This window comes from Psittacula echo (assembly GCF_963264785.1).
Source record: "Psittacula echo genome assembly, chromosome: 1".
In the NCBI taxonomy this organism is placed as follows: domain Eukaryota; kingdom Metazoa; phylum Chordata; class Aves; order Psittaciformes; family Psittacidae; genus Psittacula; species Psittacula echo.
Genome location: NC_137735.1, coordinates 100,549,440 through 100,562,938, shown reverse-complemented (window position 1 = coordinate 100,562,938; position 13,499 = coordinate 100,549,440). Strand labels below are relative to the sequence as shown.

At 41.5% G+C, this 13,499-nt stretch overlaps 1 protein-coding gene across 1 annotated transcript in view; it reads right to left on the bottom strand.

Annotated features, from left to right (window-relative positions):
- PTPRO (protein tyrosine phosphatase receptor type O) overlaps positions 1–13,210 on the bottom strand; it is a gene marked incomplete at both ends in the record, with an annotated part of 150,030 nt that extends 136,820 nt beyond the window's left edge. The window contains one exon of the mRNA XM_080626035.1: positions 13,016–13,210. Coding sequence (XP_080482161.1) covers positions 13,016–13,210 — 195 coding nt within the window. The remainder of the gene's footprint in view (positions 1–13,015) is intronic.
- Positions 13,211–13,499: the final 289 nt, after the last annotated feature.

The following is a 13,499-nucleotide window of genomic DNA, read 5'->3' as shown; positions in this document are numbered from 1 at the left end:
TGCCATCTTTAGAAACAGAGTGACTACTGAAGAAAAAAAAAAAAAAAGGAGAGAAAGATAAGAGAAAAAAAAAATGGATATGACCTTTAGTCCAATGCTCCAAGTAAAGACTTTGGATAAATACTTGCAGAGAAGGAATATGCCAGTACGCAAAGAGGAAAAAAGATAGATGAAACTAGATCATTTCCGCAGAGAAAAATCCCAGAGCTCCTATTCTATAGCCATTTCTGACAGCACAGAGATGGATTTATCAGGGGGCAGAAGGGGACACTCCCCTCCCCCTTTATTAGCCTTCTTAAGGTAGCACACGCATTCCTGGGTGCAGCATGCAGACGTCTCTGCAGTCCATCTCCTTCCCCTCATTCAGATTGAGGATCATCTCCTAATGCAAGAAGACTTTTCATTATAATTGAAAATTCACAGTGGGCATCCAGCAATTACCAGCCATCCATCACGCGGTACTGTAGGAACAGGGGTAGTGTTTCTGGACAGAAAACATAAAGGATCAATCCCAGGCATCAGCTGACACCATTAGACTTCATTCTTTAAACTTGTTAAGGACACAAAGAAATGACACAATATGGAAAACCGGAGAGTATATGAAACTCCTGTATCCATATGACATGCAACTTTCAGACAATCCCTATGTTAATAATCTGTAAACCTTCCAAATTATTAATATCAGATGAAATCATACATTTAAATTGCATTGCAGGCAAAGGGCTCTGTGGCAGAGCCATTTCAGTCTGGAGCCCTTTCCCACATGCCCTGAAGTTCTGCTGGGCGCAGCAGCATGGGAAGTGGACCTCAAGGTGTCCTCTTTCACAGCACCCTCCCTGCACAGTGAAGGCCAGAGAGTTTGGCGTAGCTAAATCTAGTTTTGAAGAGTTGGGATTAGAGAACCAAACTTTCTGAACCCACAGACTGAGCACAGCTGATCCGCCCTAGGCTGTGTATGACATCGAAATCCCTTCTATCCATTTCTTCTATACTAAATATAAAGTGCAGAGGTTTTTCCTTTATTCTATAAACTCGTCTGGTTCTGTGTAAGCTCTATTCTCAAGGATATCTTCACACCCTCTGCTGACACCTTTCACTTCACAAGTGGTAAGCACACTCCACAGAATAGTCTTTCTTTCTTCCCAAAATAAATTAAATCTGGCATTGTAGTGTCTTCAGGGGAAAAGCATCATTTTGCTTCTCTAACAGATGACATTATGAGATTTTTTTTTCTTTGTTTTGGAACTGTAATATATGCTTTTCTGTTATTCACTGGAAGATTTGACTTTTCAAAGCTGTAAGCAGAAGGCTTTTGTGTGGTGATATTGTTTGAAAATCAGGATTCAATGGAATAGAACTGGAAGAAGTAGGGGCCATAGAACAACAGCCATGTTGGAGACTTTTAAAACTTGACAGGGAGGTTTTTGTTTGGGTTTTAGTTTTCTGGTGGTGTTTTTATTTTTAGTTGGTGTGTATTTTTTTACTATTCTATATCCTGTAGTTGAAAAAAAAAAAAAAGACAGGAATCTGTATCCTAGCACAGACAAGTAAACATATGAGCTAACATAATTTCAAGGCAAAACCTGTGAAAAAAATAATGAATCACCAAATTCGGCCTCCCTTTCAACATTATAAATCGTTAGTAATAAAATGCTAGCATGATGTGGAGTCAGGCAGCAGAAGCTGTAATCACAGTCCAAAGTAACTGTTCCTTTGGAGCTCATTAAATGTATCGAGTCACTGTAATCTATTGATTTGAGGAGCACTAGTTATCAATGAAAAAAGCGCAAGGGAAATTTCCAGAAAGGATTCCCCATATTCCCTTGAGACAAGTATTTTCCACCTTGATTTTTACAATTTTCTCTAACTCGATGCGGTGATGACCAATTCCTCTGCTCCAGCACTAAGCCATCGGACAGAGGCAACCCCGTTCCCAACAGCCTTTCACTCACATTATTCGCAAGTACCCCCACAGTGAAGCTTTAATGGTTTCCTGCATGCCTAAGACCTAAGCTTGTCAAATACATGAAGACATGGCTCTCCTTACAGAAGGAAAAAAAAATATCTCAATCAAAAAGCCTTCGTGAGAAATGTGAAGCTGTGAAATGAATGTGCCGTGATGGCAGATACCTGCCTGACTCTGCAGAAAGTTTAAGTGATAATTAAGGCACATTCTAACAACAGCAGCTCTAAGAATTTTATCCTTCATGTTATATTTAAGGCTCAAGCTTCAAGGCGCTGATGAATGCAAGAAAAACCAACAGGCTTCAGCATAAAGCTTGTGACTGTAACCCAGAGTTTTAAATTCTACAAAGAAAGATAGCCTAAAATTATTATTTTAAATGAATTTCAGAGAAAAAAATAAGGTCAGGTTAATAAGACGGTTTCATACTTTTGAGTCCCAGTTCATGATTTTGAAAAAGGTTTAACTGACTGTCATTTGTTTCCTGCTGGTCCCTAAGAGGTTGTCCAGAGAGGTGGTAGAATCTCCATCTTCTCAGATACTCAAAACTCATCCAAACATGATCCTTAGCACCTGACTTACCTGACCCTGCTTTGAGCCACGGCTCAGATCTGATGGTCTCTAGATGTTCCTTCCAGCCTAAATTACTGTTTGACTCTGAACAGTTACACATTTCCCTGTATCCTCAGAGATGTGCAGTCCCCGCTCTATACTACAGCATTTGCCATTTTATTGACAACCAGGGGGCAATTCTGAATCACTTGCTTTCTCAACTAGCCTGTTGCAGTCTCTTGCTCCCTCCTTTCCCCACATGCTGCAGTTGGTCAGCATGAATTGTACACCCCCAGCTCTGCAGTGGAGCGAGGATTATCAGCATTAGTCAGCATAAATCTAGCTAGAAGGATAAATGAGAACATGCCTATGACATTCCAAAAAAGGGCAGCAAAACCTAGAGCTGTCCAGTGATAGCCAACCAGTCCACATCCAGCTTACAACACCATTGTGGCTTTTGTCTCAACATTTTTTAAGAGAATCATTCCTTGCTTCTGACTTGCAAGTCTTAGCACTGCATCTGCAAGCAGTCCAACACGGCAGCCCTTGGCTTTCCTCACTTGCTGCAAGCCCAGTTCTGTTGCACCGTTGAACCTCAATGCAATAATTTATTACGTTGGGAAATAAGCATGAGAAAATCTGACCCTTTCTTTCCAGAGCACCATGAGACCCATACACCATACAGGACACCAGACAAATGCAGAAATAGTAAATTACCAGCTTAGAAAACCAAATCATATTAGCCTAAATATTTCAATGGCAAGATTGATTCTTTCAGTTAAAACCAATGCTATGTCCACTAGGTATCCACTAGTTCTCATATGCTTTAACCATATAACCAGAACTTACAAAGGCAACAAATCCCTACGACCAGAAAAAATAATAATAAAAAAATCTTTCATATAAAAACAAAAGCACCCTGATCAGTAGATGAGTTTCCCCATAGTGCATATTGACAATGAGCAACTGATCCTATACAGTCATTACAAGATACCATTACTAAAAGCCGATCTCCAAACAGGTCACATCTTTATTAAAGGTTAGCTACAGAAAGAAAGAAAAGAGATGCAGAAATAGCCATGCACATAAGTGGAATAGATGAAGCCTGCAAGATATGCTCTGCTACGTTCAAAATGTCTTTTCCTTTTTATCTCCTAACCTTTTTCATTTTGTATGAAATAATGTCACCTGCAACTACTCCAGTCACTGAGTCCTTCTGGTGAGGCCATAAGGAAGATATTCTGATTCTGCTTCAAACTGAATGTTCATGCACCATGTAATAGATACTCCAGAATTTGTTTCTTCCACCTGGACACTTACTGATATCCTGACTGTCTATTGTCCATCACCTGGTGTAGTAATGCCTACCAGGAAAAATTGCTCTCTGATAGCTAGGCTGTTATGCCACCACATAAAAACCCCCTTGTCCCAGCATCATGCGTGATGTCTGAGGCAACTGGTCTCTGGCATGGTGCTTTGCACAAAGGTTCCTGCAAATTTCAGGCCCTTTATGACAAAATATTAAAAGGAAAACCTGATTATCTTCATGTTCACAATATGCAGCAGATATGGATACAGGTCTCATTTAAAGCTGTTGCGAAGCACTATAGTCAAAGGGCTAAAACTTACTTTCTTTTTTTAGCTTGCTGCTATAGTTAGCTTCTTTTAACTATTCACCCCTCTAATTATCAAGTTTTAAACCAAGCAGAAACATGTCCTTGCAGAAACAGAGAGAACTCTATTAATCTTCCCAACTGTTCTGTGCGTACATGTAAGAAAATATCCAGTTTCTGCTGAATTCCTTCCATGAAGAAGAGAATTTGACTCCACCATGCGTTCCTCCAAGCAAGAGCAGCTCTGCTACTCAATACATAACTTGGGCTCGTTGACAGCGTTTAATTTGGCTGTGCATTTGCCCTTTGGATAAAAATTATATTCCAGACACCTATCTTAAATTATTTCTCAAATTCTGGTTCCTTCTGCATTTCAGATAAGCATGTGAATATATTTTGAACTGCTATTTCCATTTGTGTGATCACAGATATGGAAGTCTACTGTTCTGTAATTAACTGGAAGAGTGTAAGTGAAAGACTCTAGGCAATAATGCCCGTCTTCAGATCGCACCCGAGTAGAGCAGGATGAGAGTTTATGATCTGAAATTCAAAGGCCTCTGATTGTCGTTGGGTTTTAATTTTGCTTTTGAGTCAGCTAACCTCTTAAAGAAGCAGGGACCAGCTCTATTATTCAGATCCATACACAAGTATCAGTTATTGGTGTAGAATTTGGTTTCCATCCAATGTACCTGTGTTAATACTGCAATGCCAGCAAAACCAGCTATATGTTGAAACGTATTTAAATCTGAACTCTTATTTGAACAGTCCCTGAAATGTGCAAACGAAGAGAAAGAGGAGACTTATGTCTGTGCCAGGAGAAAACCACCCTATGTTTGCCTAGTGCTAGTTACATAACTTAAGTTTCCTGCAAAGAAGCTCCTCTTGTAAGAGCAGAAGCATTCAAGCGTGCTCCTGTTACACTGGCTCCAGCAGGGGATTGCAACAAACCAACTCTTGCCAATACAGCTACTTCCTAAGCAAAAAGGTTGCCCAAGATTTATCTTATGGGGAGTATCTTGAAATTATCAGGCTCTCAGATTCCAAAAATCAAAACTATGCAGTGCCTCCGGTTTGTGCTACCAACACTGCAGTGAGCCCAAGGTCACCTGCAGGTTACAGTTAACTCTGTGCTGCATGTCAAACTTCACGGCATCACCCAGCTGAGATCACAGGTCTTCCCGCTACAGCTTGATCCAAAGCTCATTTAAAGCAACATAAAGACATCCATTGACTTCGTTTGGATTTTGGACCTGTTCCCAGAAGCACAGAAGACTCTCTGATAGCTCCCAGCATTCTAAAAATTAGAGGCAACCCATCAGTTCTGGTTCCAACTAACAGAGGTCAATGTTGCACATAAACAACAGGTGAGATGGCAGAATTATTATCCGTATTCTTGGAGTGTCTCCATTTCAGTTAAATGCTGGTGACAATTATATGGTGTCACTATTCTGCAGTTTTCATGATTTCCCACAATGCTGCTGAGAAAACTTGAAAGGGCTTCAGAGCCTATGGAGTCTTCAGTTAGTTTCCAAAAAAGTTTTAAAAATAAAAAAGCATCTTTGGTTTAGCACATTTTGTAACCCAAAGCAGAAGTAATTTTATACCAGAGATCATTTTGAAATATGCTTAAGTATTGACTATGTATTCATTTATCTTACAGAAAATGTCATACTTTTTCTTGTTGTATTTAATAATGGCCAGTTAATTATGTAAAATCCCATCCCATCTGCTTATTCCTTCACACAGCGAAATCAGAGGGCTTGATTCTACAGTCATTACTCACAGAATGAGAGGCATTGATTTAATGGACTTCCTTGAAAAGGGATTACAGTATAGGATTCTCCAATATTGATTTTGTGACATCATAATATTTTCCTTAGAAGCAGACACTGATGACTCAAGATAATCTCAGTACAAGATTAGGCAGGGGCAGGCAAGGTAGAGAAAGAAAATTACTAAAAACCCCAAACCTCCCAATTTACAGTAAGATGACTGCTATAAAATATTAGCCATATTCTCTGTTTTGAATAAAAGTTCTTTTCAAAAAAAACCAAAATATCTGAGTGATGTTTCTCCCTTTCATCTCTTGCCCTGCTTACAATTACTTTCATGAAGCTATTGTGAGCTAGAGCATTTTCTGTAGGTTAATAGGCTCTCTTTGAAGGGATTAAAGTCACATTGATTATTAATTATTTTTTGATGCTTTAAACTGATGTAAATATCCAGAAGCTCTGATGAGCAACATCCTGTAGAAATCAATACCAAATTAAAACAAAAGCAGCAAACCACAATAACAACAAAAAATCCCTCTGCTCAGCTCCTGGGGGAAGCAATTGTGACTTGTTTCTGTTTGGAAGGCATACCTCCCCTTAGAGAACACCAGCAACTGGCACACATGATAATCATTTCTCAGTTATCTAGAGCGTACTTATTTTGATGTGTCTATCTTTCAGATTTCAGGCAGAGTCTGCAGATATTTTGCATACAGAACAAAGCTAGGCACAGCAGCACTAAGCAAATACTAAATAAATTAATTTCATTGCTGTTGGAAAATGTTAGAGCTGCCTTGCAGTACTTTGGGAAAAGACTAATTAGTATTCTTTTTTGTGGATTTTTCCCCCCCACCAATCCTCTCTACTGTTCTTCATATTTTAATAGAGTTTTTTGGGGGGTTTTTTTGGTTTTTTTTTTTTTTTTTTTTTTTTTTTTTTTTTTTTTTTACTCAAGTTTAAGATTTCTTTTCTGTTTTTAAGTGGAATGAGGACTAGACCCTTCTCATGTGATAGGTCAACAAGGAGCAGAGATTTTCCATGTTAAAATTACTTCCACATTAAAATGACTTCCATATGAACAAAGAGGAAATGGTCCCAAATAGCTTTGGTGCAGATAAGAGACACATGCCAAGCAGCAGATTACACAAAGATAACAAGACGATTGGAACAGGCTGGGGTCTGTTCTGGTGACTTCCCTCAACCTTGAAGAGCAGCCCCTTCTTGGCTGATTCTACGCATCTGTCAAGGAAATAATTGAAAGCTTTTAATATAGGAGTTGCTGATGGACAACATTGTGACTGGGACCAACCTCCCTTATCCCAAACACTTGGCTTTGCATTATATAGTCAGAAGTCAACATAACTAAATTGGGAACCTACTGTAACATGTGAAGGAGCTACGGTTGTTTAAACAGTTCTGACATGACTAGGAGATCTATGTCTCAACCACCTAAAGAGCACTGAGGCCAAATCATTTTAAAATCACAACTGTTAGATTGACAAGCAACATTATCTGTTTTTTCCAAAGTACTTAAAAAGGCATTTAGGATTTTCATCCTCCAAGAGGTTCACATCTACCAAACAGCTATCTCATGTTAAATCTCTGGCTGACATAGAATAGCACAGAGTTGTTGACTTTTGTTACCTCCATTCAGCTCCTCTGAAGTGGTCAACCGTCATGCTTAGATGTCCCACTCAATTTTTCCATCCCCAGTACTATATTTTCTACTCAGTCACAGTGCCTATCCCACATATTCTCTTCTTGCCCATGTTGCTACCTCAAGACCAGCGTTTTAAAAGCTGAGTCTATTAATTCCCTTAAAAACATCTTCTCTCTTAAAAACATATCATCAGCTCTCTTTCCTGTTACTATCAGTTGTGTCACCAACTTTCCCATCACTGATTCTTACTGTAAAACATTTCTTCTCTAAATACACACATATAACAGAAGAGAAAATGCAAAGATAACCATAGTAATTTGAGTACAGCACATACTACTTTTGCTCTGGTACAATGTGCTATCTTTATGGTGAGCCAGACATGATGCATATCATTTTATTTCTGGAACTCCTTCATTTAAAAGCCACTGTAATTTCCTAGCATGAGAACGAAGGTGTTCCAGAAATGAAATGCATCACGTTTGGCTTACCGTAAAGATAGCAGACTTCTTCCTTAGGAGCTGGTCCCTTCACTGGCTCTATTCATCCAAGATTACACAGTACTATGAAAAGCAAGGTAGCCTTTCTTAGTTTTCTTAGTACTCCTAGGTACTAAACTGTGTAAAGATAAATGTTAAAAATGTTTTAAATTTAAAAGGTTTTTTTTTTTCTTTACATTGCAACCAACTACATAATTTCAAAGAACACCTAAAACCAAACTTAATTATGAGACTTTTAAGTTGTTTAGCAAAAAGACCTCTTTTCAAAGCTTTATTTTTTGACATTTATTGTCCTGACCCGGAGCTCTTGCCAGAGCTGAGACTGTCTGGTAAAATAAGCCTCAAGATGAGTTTAGACAAGCCTTTGTTCAGCTTAAGATCCATTCTGAAGCTCTGTAAGGTCATTTTATGATCTGCCTGGATTGTTCTGTGTGTTGACATCAAAAATGCAGAGATTAGTGGGTTTCTGAAGTTCAGTCAGCACACTGTCTGTGAGACCTTTACTGAATCACCAGGGGTTCACCACAGGTAAATCTTTATTTGGCATAGTCCCTGTCTTAACCAGAATGAGGGATCAGCCTTGAGTGCAGCTTCTGACTGAGGTGATACAACCTAGAAATTGCCTTAATGACCTCATGCAGTTTGAATCTGGGACTTATAACTCCTGCAGGGATGAAAGATCTTTTCTCAATGGTCCACTACCATTTCATCACAATGAAATCAGAAATTTGCCAGAGTAATAGCAGACTCTTATTTCACTGGCAGAGAGTTTTGCAAGCACCTACTACAGTTTCACAAACATGAGCTGGCGTGCAAGCATCCTCTTCATTAGCCTTGCCATCTAGAATCACCCTGGTCTAGAAATAATCCATGAAACTAATGAAATGAGAGAGAATATGACTTGTAGAAGTTTGGAGCTACGGATGACCATTTATTTTAGGAAGAAAAGTATATGCTTCTGCAGGGAGGATGTTTTTCTCTTCCATATGGCCTGATTAGTCTTGGAGTAGTGGTACGCAGAAAAGTTCACACTTTTACCTCAGTAGCTCCTGTAAGTCTGTCCCATCATGAGGAAACTTTACATTAGTTTTGCCAACAAAAATGAATTGGTAAGATTGGGGGTTTATTTTGGTGCTGGTAGGATATGGTTATGAGGAAAAAAGAAAAAAACCAAACTTGTTTTCTCAATAAAATTTTCAGCCAGCATCTCTTAGAGAGAGAAGAGATTGCTAAAAGGACTCAGTACCATCATCACCACCAAAAATCACTTTGTGTTTTTTGGTATTTTTTTATTTCCAGCCAGGAGGAAACAATGACGGGACACTGGGGCTCCCAGGTACGAAATCAGCCTTTCTCTTAAAAATGTTTCTCCCACAAAAACAGGCAATGTCCTGATGGTATGGATTTTGCTTTAGATCATTAAGTGCAGATTCTCTTGAAAATGCTACCAACAGAAACATATTTCCTTTTGTCGGGTAAGATTGTGTTGAGTAAGGTGTTACAGAATCTAAATCTCTTTGAATGCTTGGTCCATCTAAACCTGAATTAGACTTCACTATGACACCAAACTCCATAAACTGATGTACTAGTGGACAGAAGTTTACCTGCTAGACATAAAAAGTTGTCCTTGCTAAGAGAAAGAAAGAGGGTGTTACCGCTTTATATGCAGAGCCTGATGAACATAAGTAAGACTGATATACACAGACCTCAGTCTCCTGGAGAGACAATTTTCACCAAAGAGTGTCATCCCTCATATTTAGTTCTACTCGGAACTACTGTGACAAGCTTTCTCTTTGTTTTCCTACTCACAGCATTGGTCAGACCCTCTTGGAGGTGTAATAGATTGTAAATTATGCCCCACCATCAGGTTTGGCATATTTAAGATTCTTTATGTCCTCTACTTAAGCTCTACCTTGTTCCACAAAAATAAAACAGTAAGGAAACATAAAATCACACTGGTGTAAGTGACTAACAGCATGGGACATCTGACATAGTAGCCACATAATCTAGGGCAGAACTTCAACTGGTCAAAGCTCAGTGCAGACAGGACTAAGGGAAGGTTACTGGATGGGAAAGATAACATCAGTCACTGGGATCAGGGAACATGTCTACTTTTTATTGTTCTTCACTTGGCTGATGTACAGCTTTTCCCTTCAGCTGTGATCAGCCATGCCTTTACCACACCAAAATGAGACAATTACAAAGCAAGCAGCTAAAGACTATGCCTTCCAGCCCTTCAGACTGGAACACTGGACAACGCAGACCCATTGCAAAATGGCTATATATTAACTAAGAGATTCCCACAGCAGAGTGGCTGGAGGCTTTTCTCTGAAGCAAGACTCAGCCCTGTTCTTCTGCCAAGTACTGTAAATCTATATCAATATCTGAGCTCGCACACAATGCCTTTCTTCTGCTAGTTTCTAAACTAGCCATCACATGAGAAAATCACCAAAAAAAAAAAAAAGGGGAATTATAAAGGTTCAAGATTGCATTGCTGTGTTTCCAAAAAGAAAGATTATGGTATTACCCTGGAGCACAGAAAGCTTTCATACTGTATTGTGAAAGAAGGAACTAAATATTACTAGTCCATGGACAACAATATCAGGCACAAAACATGCAGTATGTAATATCCCTGTCTGATCTCCTTTTGCCGCTGACTGTACCAGCAACCTCAGACAGCACCAGGAGTTAGAACAAGTTGGCACTATTACTTTACACCCTGAAATAACAACAACAGGAAAGGAAGAGAAAATGTGCTTTGAGCAGTTTTATCACCGTGCAAAGTCTGCTGATGATTTTACAAATTGCCAGATGGGTATATCAAGGCCACATCAAGCAGATACAGCTTAGCAAGTGACATTTGGGCTGCTAAGGCTGAAACAGCAAGCACGCAGACATCAGTTTTGCCTGTCTTCAGATTCATCAATTCAATGACACTTATTTCTCAATGAGTTTAACTTCCAGGTGAAACATCAATTTAATAACCTGAGGCTGGATAATTTTAGTAGTGTTTCAATAGATTGGCAGAACTAAACAGCACAAAACTAGGGAAATTACTTGTTTTAAAATTAGTTGCTTGCAATTATTTGTCACTGCAAAAAATATGTAGACATTAAAGAAAAAGTGAATTTCAAGCTCAGGAAAATAGTCCTATTCAAGTGATCTGAAACTAGCACTGCCATTGCTTCTCCAACTTCTCCCCTGTAATCATGCTTACTTTGAGCATCCACCAAAGTCTCAGTTCTCTTACTGTAGTGTTTAATAATAACGTACAAGATAACTAATGACAATAGACTTGCTATCCAACCAAAGTCATAATCCATGACATGAATCTGTGACATAGTGTCACTGATGCAGCTCTATCTTCAGCTACAGCTTTACCTTCCCTCACACTACAAAATTCTGCTAATGCTCATCAGCCTTTTTTGTCGTTCCAGTCCTGGTTGGTCTGAGTTTTATTTGGCTTAGAGGCAATGGTTTCTTTCCAACAGAATAAAAACCTGAGGCCTTTGCTACCTTCAAACATTACCAAATTTCTTGGCATTCATTCATGAGATCCATTACTTATAAGTATAGTATTTTACAAATGTAAACTACTTAACATGAACTGTGATTGTGGGATAAAACAACTACTTAAAACTGTGTGAACTTCTATATTCAGGAACAAACTAGAACCTTTACCTTTCTGTTGGGCCATAACGTTCACAGTCTTACTTAAAAAAAAAAAGAAATCACCAAAATCCAAGGAATAAATTTTGTCTGTATATTCACATCTTATCTTGCATAAATGTATGTTTCAGCACTTAGGAAAATGAGACAGCTGACAGTTGACTACTATATGTGAACAGATGCTGTGAAAGCTTCCCTTTAAATAGTTCTGTCAATGCAATGTCAATTTTAGAAGTGACACCGCTGCTGTTCTAGGACATGATCCTGCAAACTCTTATTCACACAGGGACTTCTGCTGATTTCCACAGAACATTTACGTTTATAGGACTCTGAGAGGTCAGGTCCTTAGCTGTGGAGCTCTGCTTAACAGTGACTGACAAATATACAACAAAGTTTTTAGTAGCGCTGAACACTGTACGTTAGGGCAGTGACATTTATAGTCAGCGGTGTTCACCTAGATGGCACATACATTTTCTTTTATAAGTTACACGAAGAATATCAAATACGCCTGAGAAACCACTAAAGGAGCAGCAGTGTAAAGACAGAGAATGTCATGTGAAACCAAGCTTGCAGTATTAAGCAGAACTTTGAAAAATTAAGCTACCAAGAAGATAGGCTGAGCCTGAACATTGCACGAGGCTGATCAGAAAGCAGCGTTAAAACCACCACGATACACCACCCGTCCCTTTGTTGAATGCATTTTCACAAGGGTTCTCTTGCGCGGTAGGGGTGAATGAACGATAAGGGACATTTAACGGGGAACATGTCGCGGCGGGGCTCGTCTCCCCGGAGCCGGGCGGTGCTGAAGGACAGCGCGGACCCCGGCAATGCCCGGCCTTGCGGGCAACACCTCCAAGAACACCAGATGGCCCCTCTGTCGGCACCCCAGGTGAGAGCCGGGTAACTTCAGAGGAGGCAAAGGATGGGAAGAAGCGCGGCAGCTCCCCCGGGCTGCCGCCACTTTCGGTGGGGATGTGGGAGAGGAAGCGCATCCCGCCGCGGGCTGCTAGCCCGTCGGATCGCGGACCGAGGGGTCGCACCGTCGCCTCACCCCAGTCCCCCCAAATCCACAGGCAGACCCTGCGTGGTTCCTCGCGGGAGCACAAAGCGGAGCCAGCAGGGGCTGAGCCCCAGCCTCCGCCGCCCGCGGGAGAGGCGGAGCGGGCTCAGCCACCCGCCGTCCCCGGGCGCCGCGGTCCCGCCTGGAAAGCACACAAAGGCGGCGCGGAGGGGGCTCGGCGCTCTCGGGAAGGGGGGGACCCGCATCCCTCCCCTTCCCCGGCACTTACCTTCAGCAACACAAAGAGCCAGAAGAGGCAAGAGCGGGCCCCCGGGGCCCCTCTCCGGCGGCGGCCGGGCATCGGGGGAGACGGCGGCCGCGGCCCAAGGGAGCGGCAGGGCAGGGAGAGCTGGTGCTCCTCTGCACCTTGCCTCCCTCCGCTCGGCTCCAAGCCGTGCCCGGCAATGGCGAATTGCGGCAGCATCAGGCGGCCGGCGGCGGCGGCGCCGACCTCCCCGCCGAGCGGCGCATCCTGCCGCCCCCCGCCCCTTTTATTTGGGGTTTGCAGCGGGAGGGAGGAGGAGGAGGGAAAGGAGGAGGAGGAAGCGAAGGCGGCAGCGGAGGGTGTCTCCTCTGCCAGGAGTTTGGGTGATACACGGGAAGGGGTGGGGAGAGCCGCTCACCGGCTCCGACAGAGCCGGCTTCTCGGCGGGAGCAGCAGCAGCCCCCGGCGGCAGGCGAGAGGGGCCGGGAGACGGCGGCCAGCGCCCTCG